The sequence below is a fragment of the Thalassophryne amazonica genome, chromosome 16, assembly GCF_902500255.1.
Source record: "Thalassophryne amazonica chromosome 16, fThaAma1.1, whole genome shotgun sequence".
NCBI lineage: Eukaryota > Metazoa > Chordata > Actinopteri > Batrachoidiformes > Batrachoididae > Thalassophryne > Thalassophryne amazonica.
Window position 1 is genome coordinate 57,722,600 of NC_047118.1, and position 20,715 is coordinate 57,743,314.

Sequence of the window (20,715 nt, forward strand, 5' to 3'; positions counted from 1 at the left end):
ACTATGCTGTTCTTCTGAACAATGTCTTGAACGTCCCATTTTCCTCAGGCTTTCAAAGAGAAAAGTATGTTCCACAGGTGCTGGCTTCATCCTTAAATAGGGGACACCTGATTCACACCTGTTTGTTCCACAAAATTGACGAACTCACTGACTGAATGCCACACTACTATTATTGTGAACACCCCCTTTTCTACTTTTTTTTTTACTAATAGCCCAATTTCATAGCCTTAAGAGTGTGCATATCATGAATGCTTGGTCTTGTTGGATTTGTGAGAATCTACTGAATCTACTGGTACCTTGTTTCCCATGTAACAATAAGAAATATACTCAAAACTTAGTCACATAGCACTACTATTATTCTGAACACTACTGTACGAGTAGAGTGTGAGATCACCCGACTGATTGGGGCTGTGTCTGAGGTCCTGGTGAAAAAAGCGCTGAGCCAAAAGGCAAGACTCTCAGTTGACCAATTGATTCATGCTTCTCTCTTCACCTATGATCATGAGGTTTGCAAAATTACCAAAACAACAAGGTCACAGATACAAGTGGCAGAAATGAGGTTCTTCTGGTGGTCATCTGGGCGAACACTCAGGGACAGGGTAAGAAGCTAGAATATCGGAAAGGGACTCATGGCATCTTTTTCATCGAAAGGTGCCAGCTGAGGTGGTTCGGGCATCTAGTGAGGAAACACCCTAGTTGTCTCCCAAAAGATGTCCTCCAGCCACATCCAACTGGAGGGAGACCCCGAGAAAGATGCAGGACACACTGGACAGATCATATTTTTTGCTGGCCTGGGAATACTTCAGGATTCCCCAGGAAAAGAGGGCTTGGTCAAGGACAAGGAGCTATGGGGTGAATCTGCTACCACTGCTACCTGGATAAGTGGCATAAAATGAATGAATAATTGGAAAGTTTGAAAGCTGTTAAATGGCTCAAACAGTCTTTCAACGGTGGACATATTAAATTATTTTAGTGTTCAAATTATATTTACTGGGTTGATAGGTCAGCTGGGGATGAATCTGTTGCCTTACAGGACCCAGGATGGTTAAGTGGTGTCAAATCAAATCAAATCAATTTTATTTATATAGCGCCAAATCACAACAAACAGTTGCCCCAAGGTGCTTTATATTGTAAGGCAAAGCCATACAATAATTACGGAAAAACCCCAACGGTCAAAACGACCCCCTGTGAGCAAGCACTTGGCGACAGTGGGAAGGAAAAACTCCCTTTTAACAGGAAGAAACCTCCAGCAGAACCAGGCTCAGGGAGGGGCAGTCTTCTGCTGGGACTGGTTGGGGCTGAGGGAGAGAACCAGGAAAAAGACATGCTGTGGAGGGGAGCAGAGATCAATCACTTTTGTGCAAATATTTGCTCATTTTGAAATGGATGCCTGCAACACATTTCAAAAAAGCTGGGACAGTGGTATGTTTACCACTGTGTTACATCACCTTTCCTCCTAACAACATTCAGTAAGTGTTTGGGAACTGAGGACATTCATGATTGGGTATAAAAGGAGCATCCCCAAAAGTCTCAGCTGTTCACAAGCAAAGATGGGGTGAGGATCATCACTTTATGAACAGCTGCCTGAAAAAATACTCCAACAGTTTAAGAACAATGTTTCTCAGCATTCACTTGTAAGGAATTTAGGGATTCCATCATCTACAGTCCATAATATAATCAGAAGATTCAGATAATCTGGAGAACTTTCTACACATAAGCGGCAAGGCCGAAAACCAAGATTGAATGCCCGTGACCTTCGATCTCTCAGGCGCCACTGCATTAAAAAACGACATCACTGTGTAAAGGATCTTACTGCGTGGGCTCCGAAACACTTCAGAAAACCGTTGTCAGTTAACACAGTTTGTCGCTACATCTACAAGTGCAAGTTAAAACTCTACCATGCAAAACGAAAGCCATACATCAACAACATCCAGAAATGCCGTCGCTCATTTGAAATGGACACTTTTCAAAGTTGAAAAGTGTGCTGTGGTCTGATGAGTCCACATTTCAAATTGCTTTTGAAAATCGTGGACATCTTGTCCTCTGGACAAAAGAGTAAAAAGACCATCCAGATTGTTACCAGCGCTAAGTTAAAAAGCCAGCATCTGTGATGGTATGGGGGTGTGTTAGTGCCCATGGCATGGGCAACTTACACATCTGTGGTGGCACCATCAATGCTGAAAGGTACATCCAGGTTTTGGAGCAACACATGGTGCCATCCAAGCAACGTCTTTTTCAGGGACGTCCCTGCTTATTTCAGCAAGACAATGCCAAGCCACATTCTGCATGTGTTACAACAGCATGGCTTCGTAGTAAAAGAGTGCGGGTACTAGACTGGCCTGCCTTAGTGTTGTTAGAAGGAAAGGTGATGTAACACAGTGGTAAACATACCACTGTCCCAGCTTTTTTGAAACATGTTGCAGGCATCCATTTCAAAATGAGCAAGTATTTGCACAAAAACAATAAAGTTTATCAGTTTGAACATTAAATATCTTGTCTTTGTGGTGTATTCAATTGAATATAAGTTGTGGTTTTATTTACATTTTACACAACTTCATTGGAATTGGGGGTTGTCAATGTTACAATAAATTATAGATTTTTGTATGATAAAATCAAAGTCTGTAGTTATTGATAACAAACATGCATATCTTTCACAGGTCATAAATGACCCCACGGAACTTCCCATTGTCCTTGCCACACCAATGGCACAATTCCTTCAAAAAAAAAAAAAAAAAAATAGTTGTACGTGAATGTTGACAAATTCATGTTAAGACTTTTTTATTCTTAAAATATCACAACAGCATATATAAATATTTAACTGGGGGCCATAAATTATTTCAGCTGGTCATTTGAAGGTTCATATATAGACTATGAGCAATCCTACAACTGATCTTTGAGGAACACTTTCAGCAGCATGCAAAGCAAGTTTATTTCCATCTGTTTTCATGAATTGTGAGCATTAGTTTGACTAAAACAAATCAAAACATTGTAAAACTCAAACATTTTTGGCTTATTATTTGCACACACACACACACACACACACCACACACACACACACATACACACACATACACTCCCCGCCGCCCAAATAAATAAATCAATCAAACTATATCACGAAACAGGAGTTGTGCATTCCACATTGTTACAAATATATGTTTTTATGCTTTGACAAACAACATCATATTCAAAGTAAATTGTATCCTGCTGAGCTACGTTCATAAAATTGTGATGCAGCTAAAAATCCCTTTTTAGTCCCAACAATAGAAGCACCGAGGACTGGTGCAATCAAATAAGGAGCAGAAAAGAACAACAATTACCCATCAAGAGGGCTGCTTCTACTGGCTGTGTTTATGGTGGAAGATTTGTCATCACAGTGCACAGGTTCCATAAAAACAGGCCTTGATGGAAGCGATTACAATCAGGTGGAATACAATAACAATAAAAATAATATTAAAAAGTCGATTAGGGAGTCCACATTCATGTACATATGCACACAGTGCACAGTTCTATGCACAGGCTCATGCCCGTATGCGCGGGAGGTTGGGGAAAATGAGATCAGATTCGCAGAGAGATCACTGATCGAGGGCAGGGAATCGATGGGTGGCTGGAGGCTCCGTGGAACCTGTGAGTGATGGTGCCGCATTTAATCGCCTTTTGTGTTTGTCTCAATTACGCTACATAATGGCCCCTAACACCTGGACTAACACTGTGCTCTGGAAAAGTTGTGTGCATGAGAGAGAGAGAGAGAGAGCGAGGCTGTAAAGACAGAGGTGATAATTGTGTGGGGAAGCTGGACGCTCGTAAATCCAGTCGTTCTGAGATCTTCTGTCTTATTACATATTACAACAAAAATCTGCCCTATACTCATAAACCAGCCCTCATGAGATACAAGAAAGAATAGGGCTGATAAATCATACACTTGTCCTATCAGTTTTACTGCCCCGGAAACTGTGGCAATAAAATCAGGGCAATACAAATCTTAAAACAGGGCGATACAGAAAAAAGACATTGAAAATACCAGGCTTTGTATCATCCCGCTTTTCATCCAATCAGCAGTCCCGATTTCTCAGCCCCCAACAATGACACACCCCCATTTTGTGTTACCCTGGTGACAAGTGCAGGATCCTGATACAGAATCCAGATCATTTCATTCAGCCAAGATGTTTGATCAAGGTGCGAGACTTTTAGCCTCCCTGGAAGGGAGAATTCTACAACTTGAGTCTCATACTGAAGATGTGAGACATCAAGAAGATAGTGAAGAGGACACTCATGATTTTATTCACCTTATTCAGCCCCGCCCACTTTTACAACAGGGGCATTTCTGTTTTGTCTTAGGACTTCCACTGAGTGGTGTTTTCGATATAGAAAAATGGAAGTCATTACACGGGTAGAAACGAAAACCTTCTTGAAAAGCTCAAATGAAACAACTCTGGCTCACCCATGGCTCATAACAGAGTGGGAAGATGACATGAAAAAGTTGCCCTTGATTATGTATACCGATATTTTTAACTACTTTGCTTGGACGGTTTGCCTATGAGGAACTATAAAAGTACCGAAGCCTATCAATATCTCCTTGAATCCTTGAAGTTAAAATACTACCCGACAAGTAGTATCACCGTAATGCCAAGATTACGTAACGTTAATATACGTACGGTGTTATTTCATGCAGTGCGCCAGAAAATGAGTAAATAAGATAGCAGCTAACGCTACAAACACAGCTTACCTGTTTATCTCACTAGCATCTGCCGTTGCTTCTTCAACGGAGCATTATAGTCCAACCATTTCTCTGGGTAAGGATGCAGTGATGTGGGTTTTTTTCTCCATAAAATAAAAAGAACAGACATAGGGACATTTGGGTGGATTTTTCAAATTCAGCACCTTTAGCTAGCACCGGAGATCCTTGTCTTTCAATGGAGGAGGGAACAAGTTAAATGCTGGTCCACAGCACTCAGATCTCTCCTTTCCAAGTTCAAAATATCATTCTGAAAGTGATAGTTTCCTCTTCTTCCAGTTGTTGTGGCACTAATGAACTGAACAATTAATGCTGCTCATGTTTGGACAATTTTAGCGTACTGTGTTCCCACGTAGCTAGTCATCAGACGCAGTGGCAAACCGGAAGATGCTTGACAAAATGGATATCTACATGATTTACCTGTTATTCATTCTACGATTCATGTGTATGATTATTCTTTAACTATTTTGATGATTATATAGATCAGACCTAATGTGTTATGCTATTTATGATTAGCACAAGTGTTGAATGAACGTTGTTTGTGTTGTGAGTAAATGGAGTTGATAATAATATGGTTATATGGTTCTTCTTTATTTTTGTTGTGATATGTGATAAATATGTTATTACTTGTCTGTTTATGTATCACACCCGATATCATGACCCGATGTCGGGCGGATACAGATACATCGGGGCATGATATCGGGCGTGATACATAAACAGACATGTGATAAGGCATACTTATCACGTGACTCTCTGTGTTTGCTAGATGTCGGAGGACCCGCAGACCCCATCGCCCCCTCCATCATCATCCCACCCAAAAACACAAGCGTAACGGTGGGGAGAAATGAGGCGGTCATGGAGTGCGTTGCCAATGCGAGGTATTTGCTTTAAACCTGCACAGAGACCGACTGAGGAAAAAACATGCAAATGCACGTCTGAATAAAAACCTCTTCTTCTCTTACCTCCACATCTGATATTTTCTGAATGCGTCTTGAAATCTTTTGTTTGAAGATGATAAATGTGGTTTGCACATCTCTCATTTTGTTCCTCTCCTCCATTCTTCCCTTTGATTCACCGACTTGCTCCTGTCCCCATCTCTCACAATCCCAGTGCTGAATTTTGACTATTATCTCTGATTCACACTTAATCAGAATGACAGATGTATCCCGTTGCTCTGTCAGTGCTTTCTAACCTTGAAACGGAATATGAATTTGTATTAAAAGCCTTGCTCGCTCTCTTTAAACTCCTTTTTCTCTCTGTCACGTCTTCTAGACCCCTTGTCAAAATGAGCATCACGTGGAGGAAAGACGGGATCGTGATCACCACGGGGATTCGAGACTTTGGACGGAGGTTGGTCATCAGCCTCCCAGCGGTCATCGATAGCGGTTACTACGAGTGTGAGGCGTCTCTTCGCAGCAGCAGCGTCCCGTCAGTCACAGCGGGGGCCTTCCTGCACGTTCTTGGTACTAAAACCCTCCGACAGCTTACATCTGCACACTGTGTCTACATTCTGCAAACATTGCATCAGCATGCAAACATGCATGATCAGAGAGAATATTCTCATCTTTTAATAATACAGCTGATATCCACCTGGGGTTCACTTTAACAAATTTGAAACATACGACCATTTACACGCTCGCGTTTCGAAATGTTCCGCAATACAACTGCTACGTCGAGTGAGTCTGTGATTTTTAGCCATCGTTTTCAATTTGTAACGCTCCTCTGTGCCGTTCCAGGAAGCCGTCTACCAATGTGAAAAGGTGACAAAATGAAATTAAAGTGCAAACAGGCAGTGATACTCTTAGGTCCATAATTATTTGGACAGTAACATATGCTGGAGTGTACAGAAAGCAACTTAACCCTCTGGGGTCCGAGGGCATTTTTTGGACAGTTCACTCGCCTGGTATAAATGTTTTATTATTGCTGTTAACAGCTCTCCCTGCATCCCACATTCAAGTTTTATTTCTCTTTTTTTCAGGACAACTTGTGCTTTCAGAATATATATGTTTTTGTTGTGTTTTATAAGTGTAATAAAGGTTTACAATCAAAAATAGGCAAGGAAAAAATAAAGCGAAAAATAATTTTCCACACACATTTATTCAAAACACACAGCAAACTATAATAAACAACAAGTGTTTTGACACTTTATAAAGGTAATTTGAGGTCTTGTGTGAAAGACTGGACAACAAAAAGGTTCAAACAATAAACACAAATGCACATTTTATACAAAATGGTGGTCTATGCGTTTTGTTGTCCATTGATATGGTAAACAGTGCTTTACGCAGAGAAAGCAACAGAGTTATCCAGTAACATTCACATGCAAACTAGTGGAGCAATCCTGATAGTTACACACTCTTTGTTTGAGCATGTGAGATTGTCATCAGAGGCTCTCCGTCTGCTTCAGTGATTGCTGTGCGTAATGGCGCAGGTCGCATGGAGACCAATAGTATGTACTCATTGGAGCACCCAGGGGACTATTCAAACGGGCCAACTAGTAACATATCACTCCTGAAAATGATCTTTGGCTTTTCATGTGAGATAAATCTGCCATATGATTGGATTTTGGAAAACCATGTGACGTGAACCAGTTCCAATTGGACACTCATATTGCGCACGTCATCACACAGCTTCTATGAGGAGTACAAAGATGGCCGATGGCTGGCTCGAAAGTCTGCGGAGTTAACTTTTCAGCAAAAAAAAAAGTAAGTTTCTATCTTCTATCGTTTCTATAAGCTACTTCCAGACCACATACAAAAAATGTTTTCTGACAGAGATGGGAAATATAATCTAAGAGGAAAATTGAATTTGAAAACAAAGTGTGTAAGAACAACACGTAGGAGTTTTAGTGTAACAGTCAGTGGAGTGAAGCTCTGGAACAGCTTGCCTGAAAAACATCCAGCAATTTAAAAAAGAATATAAAAAATCAGTTTTTGATGCATATAAAAATGAGTAATGTAATTTAATCATTACATGTACAATGTAATCAAACTAATGCTGTTTTCTTATTATATTCAAATGTCCTTTTACACACCATATGATCACATGTAAAGTAGGGGTAGGGCTTGATAAGCTTAAGCTTCATCCTACTCCTTTTTGAAACATTGTATGATTTATTTATATTACATTGTATGTATGATTTATCTCATATCATTAAAAAGTTATTTAGAATTTAGTAAAGCTTGGTCGTAACCGGTTAAATGGTAAATGGCCTGTTTTTATATAGTGCTTTTCCATCTGAATCAGAAGCTTGGAGTGCTTTACGATGATGCCTCACATTCTCGCATTCACGCAGACACACTCACACACCGAGGTCAGGGTGCTGCCATGTACAACGCTCACTACATGCCGGGAGCAACTTGAGCATTAAGGACCTTGCCAAACACAACCATTCTTAGCTTGGCTTAGCTGCTTTTTACAATTTACTTTAAAATTCAAATCTGTAATGGTATGACAGAAAACAAACACAAAACAAACAGAAACTAACGATACTCAAAGGTTACATTCATGAATTCCAACAGATATTTCATGCCAGGAACACAACTGTGATTAGATTTTTGGCTGTCAGCTCATCTTATTTTTGCCAAATGTTAACTACTCAAATGAATAAAACAGTTGAGACCTCGCTGCACATTTGAGCAGCTTTTGCCATCATCTAATATGCAATGTGAACAATTCAGGACTTATGCTACCTTTCCTGCTTGAAACCCAAAATTCAGTAAAAAAGGAATTTCTAAATGTCAGAAATGCATTGCTTTTGGCAGGCAGAGCTTTAGCCTCCCAGTATTAATGTCTAAAATTTTTAATTCTTGAATTTTAGCAGGTGGTAGGTTTTGCCGTATGGACAGATGGAAGGACAGCAATTTCTCTTGACGAGCACAACTTAACAGTTGTGAATTAAGTGTGTGTGAATGCATTTAAACTTGAGTTCTGGTGCCAAATATTGTCACTTTAAAATCATTCTTCTCCCTCCAAAATAACACAGGTATGTGTGTGTGTAAGAGTGTGTGTTTGTGTGTGTAAATGGATCATATCAGTTTAAAACATTCTTGCGTAGGTGAATTTCAAGGCCAGATGTGTTAAAGGTTCCTTGTGACTTTTATAAAATGCACACAACAGTTATATTTGTTAAATTAATATATTTTCACTAGATAACAGCTGTGAATGATTATAAAAAAGAGCTTTATCCTGTTGTGTGGTCAGTGCTTTCTTGGTAAGAACCATGGCCATGTCAATTTAATTAATTCAAAAGCACTTTTCGTAAAGGAAACATGAGATGGTGAAGTAACGGTTTCTTTGAGAACTCTTGATAAAGGAGTAGACTGAATCAATATAAATGGTTCTTGGATCAAGGGATGTTCTGATGCAGTCTTTACCTTTGCAAGCTAATATAAAAGGCTTAATGCACCACTTGGAACTGCATGAAAAGAAGTGACGTATTCCTTTGGGTAGTACAGGAACTTGTCCTGAATTCTGTACACAATAACAAATATCCATGTGATTTGCATCAATAAGTTCACTAACAAGGCATGTTCTATTACCAAATCAAATTCTGTTGAAAAGTATCTTGCTTTTATATTTAATATTAGTGCAGCAGATAAGTGAAACAATCATGCAAATGATGATAAAAGCATCAAATTCGGCAGAAATACTCCTTAGACACTCCTCTTTTGAAAAAACACAATTGGCCACTTGAGTTTTCAATTGGCGGTCAGGTAGGGGTCAGTTGAAGAATTACACAGAGGTCAAAATTAAAAGATGCTCCAATCATATTGAAAAATATTCCATATTATTTGCCTGATTATAAATATTCCAAAAAGGTATAATTTGGACTATCTGTGACTGAATTCTATGGAGTTACGGGATAAAAACAGCAAGAATGGTGACAAACGTCAGTGTCATTTTGTACAGGGATCAAAAGTTGCATAATTTTGGTAAAGAGTGATGCAAATTATTGGTTGAGTTAATAGGATTAATAAATGGAATAGTTTTGACAGTGCTGAATGCTTGGTCTCCAAAGTAAAGGTCAAACAAGGTCTACGGATTCTATGACATGTGACATATGTTACCCCGTAACGTGATAAGTAAGGATGACACATGGTCCTAACTATTCCTTTTTAGAACCGTGTTAACTCAACTAGTAATTTGCATCACTTTTTACCAAAATTGGAGCAATTTTAACTTTTGACCCCTGTGCAAACTGAAATTGACCTTTGTCTCCATTCTTGCTGTTTTTATTCCATAACTCCATAGAATTCAGTCACAGATAGTCCAAACTATACCTTTTTGGAATCTTTATGAACGGGCAAATAATGTGGAATATTTTTCAATATGATTGGAGCATCTTTTAATTTTGACCTCTGTGTAATTCTTCAAATTGACCCCTACCTGACCACCGATTGAAAATTCAAGTGGCCAATTGTTTTTTTTAAAAGAGGATTGTCTGAGGAGTATTTCTGCCGAATTTGATGCTTTTATCACCATTTGCAGGATTCCCCTCTAAATATTCTCTTATCCGCTGCACTATATCAGGGTTTTTCAAAAGACAATATTTGTGAATTGTTTGTACATAATCTGCCATGAGCAAAATGCAGTTAGCTCAATGGGATGGAACTTGGGCTACCAATATGTAGGCCTGGGTCAAGTTTCATAAAGCAGTCTAATCTTGTTTAGTCGAATAAACTCACTTAGTTGACTAATTTTTTTACGTTAGTCGTTGTTCAAAGAGCTTAGTCAGCTAAAGTTTCGCATTACCAGACTAAAGTTTTTAGCCTGGTACAGAGGAGGCTAATCTTATTTTACTCGACAAAACATCAGTGTCTTACCTCAAAAAATGGTAACTATCATGTACCACCACTCAATGGAACATTCAAGAGCACCCCTACGTTGCTCGTATTCCTCTAAAAGGAGAGCTTCCTCTGTTTTTGGCCATGGTTGTAGCAGACGACTGTCATGACGTGTTTGTGAGAGTTCTCACACGAGCCACTGGGTGTCGCTGTTATGCTGAGCAACGTTGTGTGCACAAAAAGGCTTGACAGAAGTGTAGAAGAAGAAACTGAAGAGTGGAACTGCTAGGTTAAGACTTTGTCCACACGTAGCAGGGTTTTTGTAAAACCGAGTATCCTGCTGCCTCTGTCTAGAGTGCACACCACCTCGTTTTTAGAAAAAAAATCATCCACACCTAACTGCATAAGTGCGTTTTTAAGCACATCCATAAGCATGGCAGACCTTTAGGTGGCAGTAGTCCCCCAAATCCTATCCAATCAGAGTAAGCGTCCGTCTGTTGAAGTCACAAAACGTGAAACATGACCACCAGGCTCGTTCGTGTGGACTGATAAGGAGATGGAATTGCTCCTTAAACATAGTTTTGGAATATAAAGTCAGCAAGACACAAGAAAATGTCAATTGGGAGTCTTGCCAAAGCAAGTACGTGGACATACTGACACTGTTTTCGGAGCAGTATCCTGCAGAGGCCTCCAGTGAGTTTCCCCGTGGAAGGGGAGAGCTAATGCGGGCTACCCTGACCACAAGGCAATCAGGGCCAAATATCGCCTGGCTGTTGAGAGCGGATGCAGGAGGCGGGTATGGGAGAGTCGTTTCTGCTTTATTTCCAGCTATGTGAACAAATATGGGGCGGTTCCGCCGCCACTACAGCCACGTCGTCTGGCATTGAAACAAATGACTTGGATGATAGCCTCCCTGTTCCCTCACCTTCTACATCCTCCTCGTGCACCGCGGGGCCATCCGACGCTGTGTCAGACACTGAGCAGGAGAACGACAACCGCAGTGAAACAGAGGAGAGACCAGCTTCAGGTGTGTATTTACAGTTGACTCATTATAAATTTGGCAGTTTAGCTTAGCAGTGCATGTAAATATAGAAATGAATGATTTATTGCCATAATGTCATTTCTCTTTTTTTTTCTTTTTTTTTTTTTGAACACTGTTTATTCAAAAGGGCAACTCCATATTCAATTACAACATAAATGAATACAACAAATCGAACAGAGCGACTCAGCAATTCTGGGACGGTTATTCCATCTCATTGAAGTAAAAGGGGTATATCCTAAAATATATTTTACTTTCTACAGCTGGTATAAAAAAAAAAAAAAAAAAAAGGAAAACACACAATTCCAGTGAGGAACCCTGAGCAAGTATAATTATGCCCAACCAAAGTAAACAATGACAGGGGTCCACCTATCCAAAAACAAATCCATATTCAAATGAAGCTTTGCCGTAATTTTTTCCATTAGATATACATTTTTTAATCGTCACGCCATTGAGGGAGAGTGGGAGGTAGTGCTTTTAACCAAAATCTCGTTATCATTTTCTTTGCTACCAATAAACAAATGTGGAGCAATTGAGCTTCCCTTTTTGTCAAACCACCCCTTGGGGTCAGCCCTATAATGTAATATTTTGGATCCAGTGGCAAATTAAAGTTTAGGATGGCTCGGATCTCTGCCTGGATCCCTAGCCAATATGGTTTCAAGACGGGGCAGTCCCAAAAAAATATGCAAATAATCCCCAGTTTGTTTGCAATCCCTCCAACACAGATTAGTTTTACTATTATCATTATTAAAAGTATTTGATGGTGTCCTAAAAAATCTTAATTTAATTTTCCAATTGAACTCCTTCCAAATCGGACTGCTAGTAATTTTATGGCCTCTTTCACACACCTCTTCCCATTCTTCATCCTCAATAATTGTGTTGCCTCCAACTCCCACTTCCCCCTATCAGACAGTTGAGAATGTAAGTCTTATACATGTTCGATATTATTTTAACTTTACTTTTTTCTTCAATCACCTTAATTAATATTTGTTCAATTGGTGTAGGCAGTTGTTTCAAAGCGTCCCATTCTGCACATGACACTAAATAGTCTTGTAATTGTAAATATCGAAAAAACCCATCAGAACCTAAACCAAATTTGTCCTGCAACTGTTTAAAAGATCTTAATATCCCTCCATCAAACATCTGATGGATAGTTATCAAACCCCTTTCCGCCCACCCCTTAAATCCAGATTCTAATTTATTAGGTAAAAAATCAGCAATCTTAGTGATTTTAAGTGCCCGTGAGGTTGTTAAAGGTGCATTGATTTTCTTCCTCACCTGTGTCCATACTCGTTGTGTACACACAATCCACTCATTTTTTATTTTCAAATCTCTGCATTTCTTTTGTTCTAAAAAAAGGTACGGTCTCTAATGAAACAATTTGGGAAGCATGGTTTTCTAGTTTTATCCAATTTGTTTCCTCATCCTGCAATACCCATTCTACTAACCCACGCATCTGTGCAGCCCAATAATACAATTTCAAATTGGGCAAACCAAATGAATAAAGAAATCATTTTGTCCAATCTTTTAAATTGTTTATTAAGTATAGGGTACTTAAATTTCATGATTTAGTTGATTTGAAAATATTACAAACAATGTACCAAGTTAATAAAAATACTTTACCAACAAACATTCAAAATATGTTTGAAAAAAGAGTAAGTAGTTATAAATTGAAAGGAATAGAAGTCTTTAAAAAACCAAGATTTAGAACCAAAGTAAAGGAAAGGAGTATTGCAGTAAATGGTGTCAAATTATGGAACAATCTTAATAAAGAAATTAAAGAATTAAGGTCGCTTAAATTATTTAAAAAACATATTAAATTAGATGTATTAAGTAAGTATGAAACTATGAAGTAAGTCATGTGGGCCTGCAAGAAAGTCAAAAAAAAAAAGAGTAAACTGTTAATAATGTTTGGAGTGTCTTAAGTTTAAATGTAACCTGTCAGTGATGTAATCTATTAATTAATGGTCATAATTATGAAATGGGTCAGTGGTATGTGACAAGTTAAAGAAATGCAATCTGTTAAATAATGTTGACTATGATGCTGTATATTGAAAGATTGTATTGTTAAAAGGGGCAGAAATCATAAGACTTGCTCTTCTTTCTGCTCCTTTTCATTCTGGTATTGTGGTGCTTTTGTTTTTTGCTTTTCTGTTTTTCTTTTAAATGAATGAAATAAATATTAAAGAAAAAAAAAAAGTAGAGGATGGAATCCAAATAGGGAGGGCCTGAAACAAATATAACAACCGAGGAAGGAGATTCATCCTAACTGTTTCTATTCTCCCGATTAGGGATAAGGGTAGAATTTCCCAGCGGACCAGGTCAGATTTTATTGATAAAAACAATTTCCCATAGTTTTCTGTATATAATTGTGAGGTTTGTGGTGTAACCATTATGCCTAAATACTTAAATCCTTGGGTGGGCCAATTAAACAAGTAATGTCATTTCAAGAGGTTAAAATAGAATGAAACTGATGTAAAATATTTCCTTCTGATTTCTTTTTGTTTTTATAAAGGCTAAACTGAAGGGACTGTTATGTGTCGGACGCAGCCCGGAGAACCGACCAGCGTTTGAAGGACCCAGTATAAAATAAGCAGAGCACGGTACAAAGGATAACAAAATTTAATGACATAACAGTGATGTGAAAAAAAAGACAACAAATGAGTGCGCGGTCTGGCGTGGTGGATTTACGGTGCGCTCCCAGCTGCACAAACGGTCCAGAGCCAGAAACAGTTTGGACCCAAGGACCCCGCCGACACCCCCCAGGTGGCCACGACAAACCGAGTCTGTGAAAGAAGAAACCATCATGTGAGTCCACACTCCACACACAGAGAGACCGCTCAAAGGTGTACATAAACAGCAAACACTTCCTGGCTTAATCACTAATCAGCTTCCCTCTCTGCAGGCATGGAACACCCAGTTCACATTACTCAACTGCAGTGGAAGCTGATTAAATGACTAACATAACAGCTCAATATAATAAGGTGTGAGGGACACCACATTTACTGACTGTACAAATGTTAGTCACAAAACCTAACGTATGCTCAGGAAGTGTGCTGACGAGCGTGAGACCTCACCCCCTCCTCTTTCACAGACCATGGCATCAAACCTGGACGTTCTCTGCATCCATAATGATGAGATGGCTCTCAAGACGACGATCTCACCCATCTGGTCACAAGGTCGAGTCTCTGGCAAATACACACTGTGTACTCCAGACTTAAATGCCACCATGCTCCAATCCATGTAGATGCACCACAGCTGTGAGTCCTGACGAGCTGCACATGATCAGCCTCAGGTGATCAGGGTGAGGTCCTGATGACTCAGCCACACAGCCACTCAGTCCTAAACGCGTGCCACCTGGAAGGAAAAACAAAAGAGAAACAGAAGACAAAAGGCAGCCAGACACCCCCAACCATACAACAGGGACACCGGCAAGACCGTTTTAAGAGAAAGCTGCTAGTTGAGACCCAGTGGCTTAATGCTTTTGAAGAGGACCAGTGCGTAAATAAGAGATTGTGGACCTTTTGGAAGCATCTGAAAAACAAGCAGCTGATAATTTTGCTAAAATCACAAATACACTTAGCACGCTCACTTCATCCATTGCTGAAGGCTTTTTAGTGAAGCAGATAACAGAATATTTACAGAGGAATCTTTCAAATGAAGAAAAAAAGCACCAGATTTGGTGCAAATACTCATTAGTCATTACTCTTTTGTAAAAGCACGTTAGCCACCTAAATTTTAAATAGGCAGCCAGGTAGGGGTCAATTGAAGAATTACACAGGGGTCAAAATTTGCAAATGCTCCAGTCATGTTGAAAACTATACTACATTATTTGTCTGATCACAGAGATTACAAAAAGGTATAGTTTGGACTATCTGTGACTGAATGTTATGGAGTTATGGGGTAAAACAGCAAGAATGGTGACAAAGGTCAATTTCAGTTTGTACAGGGGTCAAAAGTTAAAGTTGCTCCAATTTTGGTAAAACGTGGTGCAAATTATTGGTTGTGCTAATAGGATTAATAAATGGAATAGTTTTGACTGTGCTGAATGCTTGGTCTCCAAAGTAAAGGTCAAATAAGGTCAACGTCTATTGGATTCTATGACATGTGACATATGTTACCCTGTAACATGATAACTCAGCATAACACATGGTGCAAACTATTACATTTATTAATCCTACTAGCACAGCCAATAACTTGCAACACTTTTTACCAAAACTGGAGCATCTTTAACATTTGACCCCTGTACAAACTGAAATTGACCTGTCATCATTCTTAACTGTTTTTACCCCATAACTCCGTAACAATCAGTCACAGATAGTCCAAGCTATACCTTTTTGGAATCTCTGTGATAAGACAAATAATGTAGTATAGTTTTCAATGTCATTGGAGCATTTGTAAATTTTGACCACTTTGTAATTCTTCAGTTGACCCCTACTTGGCTGCCTATTGAAAATGTAGGTGGCTAACATGCTTTTACAAAAGAGTAATGTCTAAGGAGTATGTGTGCCAATTTTGGTGTTTGTTTCCAGAAATGAACGATTGTTACAGTTATCTGCTAGACTATTTCTCTTTTAAGACACGTCATGCAGCCTCCTGCACAACCTTCATATTACATGCCATATGAAGCAAGAGGGCACAATTATTCGCACACACCATTGTTATCTCTACACTCAGTCCACCTAAATCAAGCATTTCATTCAATGTCAAACAATTGACATTCTGCCAGAGGAACAAAACAAGATGCATCCCATTCCAGCAATCCTGCTGAGAGCACAGGGTTCTCCTATACCCAAGACCTCTTCACTGATGATTAATAAATGCTGTAGTCCTTCAGAATGATCAAGCATTAAGTTTTACATGTATAAAATGCCAAGTGTTCACTGTTGTTTACGGATATGTTTGCACTACAATTCTCATGAGGTCATTTATTTAAATGAAGGGTGCTGAAGATAAACACAGTTGTATTTGCGCAAAAAGCCTCTTTATTATTTCAGTTTTACTGTCTTTTTTTATTTACATGGACGTCAAGAATGTTTTTGCGCATTTGCATTAAATTGCTCACTGGCAAGCTGAATGTTGTTTTTTTTTTTTTTTTTGAATAACAATTAAACATTTTTGCAAAGCAATTTCTGCGGTTTGAAAGATATGTGAACATATAACTGATTTCATGTTATTTGTGAACATTAATCAAGAACAACTTGGTGCAAGAAACTAGCCACTTAATTTTGTGTATAACTTTGGTGTAACATGTCATAACCCCACATTAGTTTCCTCCCTCCCTCTCCAGACAACATTCTCCGTTTTATGGATCCAGATACTGGGTGAGGTCTCTCCGGACCCGCTTCCCTTCAACTGTCAAGCTGTCTCCTCTGACATCTTGTTCCGACTGTGGCTGCTTGTCTCTGTCATGCTGAATGGCTTCAGTTACATGGTTGTCATCTATTGTGTCATTAGATGCCTCACAAAAATTATGAAGCACGAAACATGCATAAATGACAAAGGGCAGTTCCTGTAAGTTGATGTCCATGACTCTCTTCAAAGCTCCAAAACAAGCCTTTAGCCTTCCAAATGCACACTCTATTACCATGCAGGCTGTGCACAAAAAGAGTCCAAAGTACTGCTCCTGAACAGTGCTTCCTCCATTAGCATATTCTTTCGTGAGATACGGTAACAAGGGGTAGGTGGGGGTCCCCTAAAATGTAAACTGGGATGGGTGCTTCATTGTCAACAATTTGTCTTGGACAAGGAGGGATTTTTCCAATTCTGAGAAAGTCATTTATAGCTGAGTTTGCAAAAACACGTGCGTTGTGTACGCTTCCTGGCCATTTTACTACCACATCAATGAAACGGTATTCATAGTCACAAGTGGCCTGAATATTTAATGAAAAATTCCCCTTTCGGTTCAGGTAATCGGTGGAACTGGCCAATGGTTGCTTTATTCCAACATGTGTGCCATCCACAGCACCAAGACACTGGGGGAGGCCATGGATCTGTTCAAATTTCTCCACAAGTGAATGCACCACAGTTTCACTTGTTGGCAGCTGTATGTATCAGGATCCCAAGTGCACCGTTATAACTTTACACACCTGGCGAACAATTTTTGAGATAGCCTGCCTTGACAATCCAAATACATTTGCCATTTTTCGTAATCTCCCTTCATCAGCTAAATAGTACAGCGTGCAGGCAACTTTTTTTTAGAACACTGACCGGTGATCGCATAACAGTAGACCGCCCTTCAATGTGAGGACGCATGGAAATTTTCACACCATTCCTCCAGGAGCACAATTTCCATCTCAAAGTTCTCCCACCAGCTGGCGGTGTGTCCCAGTCTGACCCAAAACCGACGGAGAGCCTGCCTCGGACGTGGAATGGAAAGGTGGCGGAAAATAACCACCCTTAATGTCTTCCTTCACCTGTGTTCGTGAATGTAGAGCAGTATCTGGGCTTGTAAAAACAAGCAGGCAAAAAGCGCCTGGACAAGAGGGAGCGCCAAAATACTTGTGAGGGCATCCATACTGTTTACAAATCTAACCACAGGTCGCATATGTGACGTAACAACATATTTTGTCGCATGCAGTGACGTATCGAAATGTAAAACTCCGGTTACTGATGTCCACATAAAGACGCATAAACGGAGAATTCGCAAATCTTCACTTTGGCCGGAGGTTTTTAAAAGCATTGTTTTTAATGCCATAAATCTGTGCTTTCGTGTGGATGACAGGCCAAATTGTAGAAAAATATCTTAGTTTTATGAGATACCCTGCTACGTGTGGACAAAGTCTAAGACCTAATCACATTGTTCTGCTTTTCGTATGGGTCTGTAAATGTTAGTAAAGCCAGTTAACGAAACAAAGGCTGGAGAGTTCATGACATCAACCAACCTGGAAGCAAACAAAACTGTCACACATGGAGCCGTCTCTTGGCAAGGCACGCGCAAGGCCGTTATCAGATAACTTGCAAAACAGGTTTAAAAAGAGAGAGAGCAGATACAAATTAAGAGGAGATGAAGTTTTTTCAAAATTAAAATTTAGAACAAAATCGAAAGAAAGATGTATATCAATTCAAGGAGTTGATTTATGGAACAGCCTTGATGGTAGTATAAAAACTTCCAGGTCCATTCATATGTTTAAGAAAAGTGTGAAAGAATCTTTATTGAACAGATATGTTACTAATGTATAGCAGAGAAGTTTTGTGTTATTGATTGAATGTTTTGAAGTATATAACTGTGTTCAGCAGCACAGCCTAGACTGGAACAGTTACTGTTTATTTAGATGATAGGGGGCAGACATTATAAGCTTTTGCTTCTTTCTGTCCCTTTTCATTCATGATATTTGTGTTAAATGCATGTATGTATGTATGCTGCATTCTTTTTTTAATGAATGAAATAAAAATAATAAATGAAATGAAATAAATTATGCCCATGTAAATCGTCGACTAACGTAAGACAGCCAGTGTACAAGTTAAGCCATCAATGTGAAACAGTGATTAGACAGATAATGTTGGATGACTAACCTGAGTCAACTAAGTAAGTTTAGTAGACTTGAAGATTAAATTGCTTTATGAAACTGGGTCCTGGGTTAGATTGCTGCTCATGCTGTCTCTCTGTAACCTTGGAGGAGACTTTTCAGTGTCAGTAACCTGCAACAGGCTCTCCTCCCAGTGCTCGACCATCATCTGCTTCATGCTACAGTATCCAGGGATTTGCACAAGCATCAATGGGCCTCAATAGCACTTTCTTCTTCTTGTACAAGATGACATCGATCTTAGAAATGAGTAGTTACTTAGGGAGAATCAGTCGAGTAGTATCACTTATGGTGAGGGAGTATTAGCTACAACATTTTGGCCAGGTGGTATGATCTAGTATGCAGGTGCCTCAGTGTTGAGGACCACAGCGGCTGGGGAAGGCCAAGGGAATGTCTACATTCTACCTGGTTACAACAGATGGATGGTTACTGACAAGTAGTTGGGATGGAACTTTTCTCTGACTGGGTGGTTGCCATCCAGAACCCAAGGCAGTAGTGTAGGCTCATTTGTCATGAAATATATTTTTTCCTTTTCTGTAAAATAACATCTCACCACAGAATTTATTATTTAAAAAATCATACAATGTTATGGTATTTTCAGAATTTTTGTTTTAGATTCTGTCTCTGACAGTTGAGGTGTACCTACAATAAAAATTACAGACCTCTTCATTCTTTGCAGGTGGGAAAACTTGCAAAATCGACAGTGGATCAAATACTTATTTGCCTCACTGTGTATTATCCAACATGGCAGAGTCTTTATCTAACAAGAAGTCAAAAATGGTAAATGGACTGCATTGATATAGCGCTTTTCCATCTCAATCAGACGCTCAAAGCGCTTTACAATTATGCCTCACATTCACCCCGATGTCAGGGTGCTGCCATACAAGGTGCTCACTACACACCGGGAGCAATAGGGGATTAAAGGCCTTGCCCAAGGGCCCTTAGTGATTTTCCTGTCAGGTGGGGATTTGAACCCACGATCTTCTGGACTCAAGCCCAACACCTTAGCCACTAGACCATCACCTCCAAAAACTGTGAATTTTGGACTTTGCTTTATTTGTCCGCTGAGCAGCAAACAGATTATACAAACTACTAGCACATTGCCTGTGGGGATCCACAGCTTCTAGATTAGGTAGTGTTTGTAAAATAGGTAGCTGGGTGGTAATAAATTATGCAGTTTCTAAAATGAGTTGGAATGGTGTGTGAATCCAGAATGTTTTTAGAACCTTAGACCTCAACAGGTTTTAGAAGAACTCAGCCGTTTTATATCCTGTTAGTTATGTAATGTAATTACATAATTTGATGATTCCATTGGTTTCCTTGTGTCAGAAAAGCTATATTTAGATACTTTGTTTATAATTATATCTTGTGTATTGCCAAAGATATTGCATTATTGCTAAATGGAGGCCATTTTGGGTGCCATCTTGGATTTCAGACCCTTAGAATATGAAGAAAAAATGACACCCTATTTTTTTTAAAGCTTATGATATCTTCTTTCAAAATTGAGTTGTTGCTTTTACCACAAAAAAAAAAAATGCAAATGATTGTCGTGGTTCGTCTTTCGTCTTCTCGGGATGTCGTCTTTTAGATAACACAAACTAATTGCAAGTGATATGCTAGAAAAGGACACAACAC

General features: G+C 39.3%; 1 protein-coding gene across 3 annotated transcripts in view; it reads left to right on the forward strand.

Moving 5' to 3' along the window:
* LOC117528687 (protein sidekick-2-like) overlaps positions 1-20,715 on the forward strand; it is a 562,122-nt gene that overhangs the window by 366,787 nt on the left and 174,620 nt on the right. For all 3 annotated transcript variants that reach the window (XM_034191315.1, XM_034191316.1, XM_034191317.1), the window contains exons 6-7: positions 5,499-5,610; positions 6,005-6,195. In XM_034191315.1, coding sequence (XP_034047206.1) covers positions 5,499-5,610; positions 6,005-6,195 — 303 coding nt within the window. The remainder of the gene's footprint in view (positions 1-5,498; positions 5,611-6,004; positions 6,196-20,715) is intronic.